A 1,509-nucleotide genomic window follows, 5' to 3' on the forward strand; every position below is an offset into this window, starting at 1 on the left:
CACACACACACTCTCTCACACACACACTCTCTCTCTCACACACACACACACACACACACACCTGCTGCTCTCTTACATGTCATGTGTGGCCATCCCGGTCTGAGAGTAGCGCGTGTCTTTGGCGTATTTGATGACCAGACAGGAATACTGAGCCACCTGGAACCTCCGCACGCGCCGCATCAGTTCAGTGCTGAACACACACACACACACATTCATAATGCAAATAACACATTATAACCCAGCAGATTAATAACTCACCACATCTCTTGATCAGAAAATGCAACTTTAGTGGAGTCTCACAGACCCCTGATATCAGACTGCACATATGTTTTGTTAATAGTGATAGTTTTACTGTAACCTCATCACGATCCTGATAGCACTGTCTTCCCCAGCTAACACAAACACCTTCCGAGATCGATTGGCTAATGTTAACATTATGTTTTGACAATGACATTTCTGAATGCTCTCTGAACACGGATGCTTAAAACAATGTTTTTCTCTTGGTTACATGAAACATTAAAGTAGCATTCATCCGATAACTTCAGGAAGCATGTGCAAATAATGCAAACACTGTGAGAACGTTTCAGAGCTTAGATAACTTTGAGAGAACCATTCATAATGCAAATAACACATTATAACCCAGCAGATTAATAACTCACCACATCTCTTGATCAGAAAATGCAACTTTAGTGGAGTCTCACAGACCCCTGATATCAGACTGCACATATGTTTTGTTAATAGTGATAGTTTTACTGTAACCTCATCACGATCCTGATAGCACTGTCTTCCCCAGCTAACACAAACACCTTCCGAGATCGATTGGCTAATGTTAACATTATGTTTTGACAATGACATTTCTGAATGCTCTCTGAACACGGATGCTTAAAACAATGTTTTTCTCTTGGTTACATGAAACATTAAAGTAGCATTCATCCGATAACTTCAGGAAGCATGTGCAAATAATGCAAACACTGTGAGAACGTTTCAGAGCTTAGATAACTTTGAGAGAACGTTCTGAGAACTTTATGATAAAGTCAAGGTGACTGTTACATGTAGAAAGCTATTATTAGATTTACATAAACAGCTCTGGAGGTTTCTGGGAGCACGAGGGTCACTCAACACAGTTTTGGCGCTAAATTCGCGTCGTCTTTGAAACAATGTAACCGTTCTCGCGCCAAACAGCTGAACCAAAGCACTTATTCTAGCGTTTCACCTTCATATTTCATAACATAACATGTGTGTACTGATGATTTATTCATCCTCACCTTTTTCCTGAGAACATCGGTCCGAAAATAACCTGAGAAGATGACAAATATCTAAATATTATCTGCATGATATAAATCATCACGGGCTTAATTAACCAAATGGCATTAAATATGATATATTATAAATATAATATTAGAGTTACCTGAATCTGTCCTCGTATCTTCCGTGGGGAATTGGGTAAAATCTTGGCTACGTTTAAGCAGTCCATGTCTATTATTTCTGATGTTTTCTGAAATACAGTCA

General features: G+C 39.2%; 1 protein-coding gene across 1 annotated transcript in view; it reads right to left on the reverse strand.

Annotated features, from left to right (window-relative positions):
- The window catches only part of tk1 (thymidine kinase 1, soluble), a 4,969-nt gene extending 3,460 nt beyond the window's left edge, over positions 1 to 1,509 (reverse strand). Inside the window, exons 1-3 of the mRNA XM_016253333.1 lie at positions 1,409 to 1,509; positions 1,266 to 1,297; positions 77 to 190 (exon numbers count right to left, since the gene is read on the reverse strand). Coding sequence (XP_016108819.1) covers positions 77 to 190; positions 1,266 to 1,297; positions 1,409 to 1,474 — 212 coding nt within the window. The 5' untranslated portion in view covers positions 1,475 to 1,509. The remainder of the gene's footprint in view (positions 1 to 76; positions 191 to 1,265; positions 1,298 to 1,408) is intronic.

The sequence above is a fragment of the Sinocyclocheilus grahami genome, unplaced genomic scaffold (genome assembly GCF_001515645.1).
Source record: "Sinocyclocheilus grahami isolate Dianchi unplaced genomic scaffold, SAMN03320097.WGS_v1.1 scaffold1175.1, whole genome shotgun sequence".
NCBI lineage: Eukaryota > Metazoa > Chordata > Actinopteri > Cypriniformes > Cyprinidae > Sinocyclocheilus > Sinocyclocheilus grahami.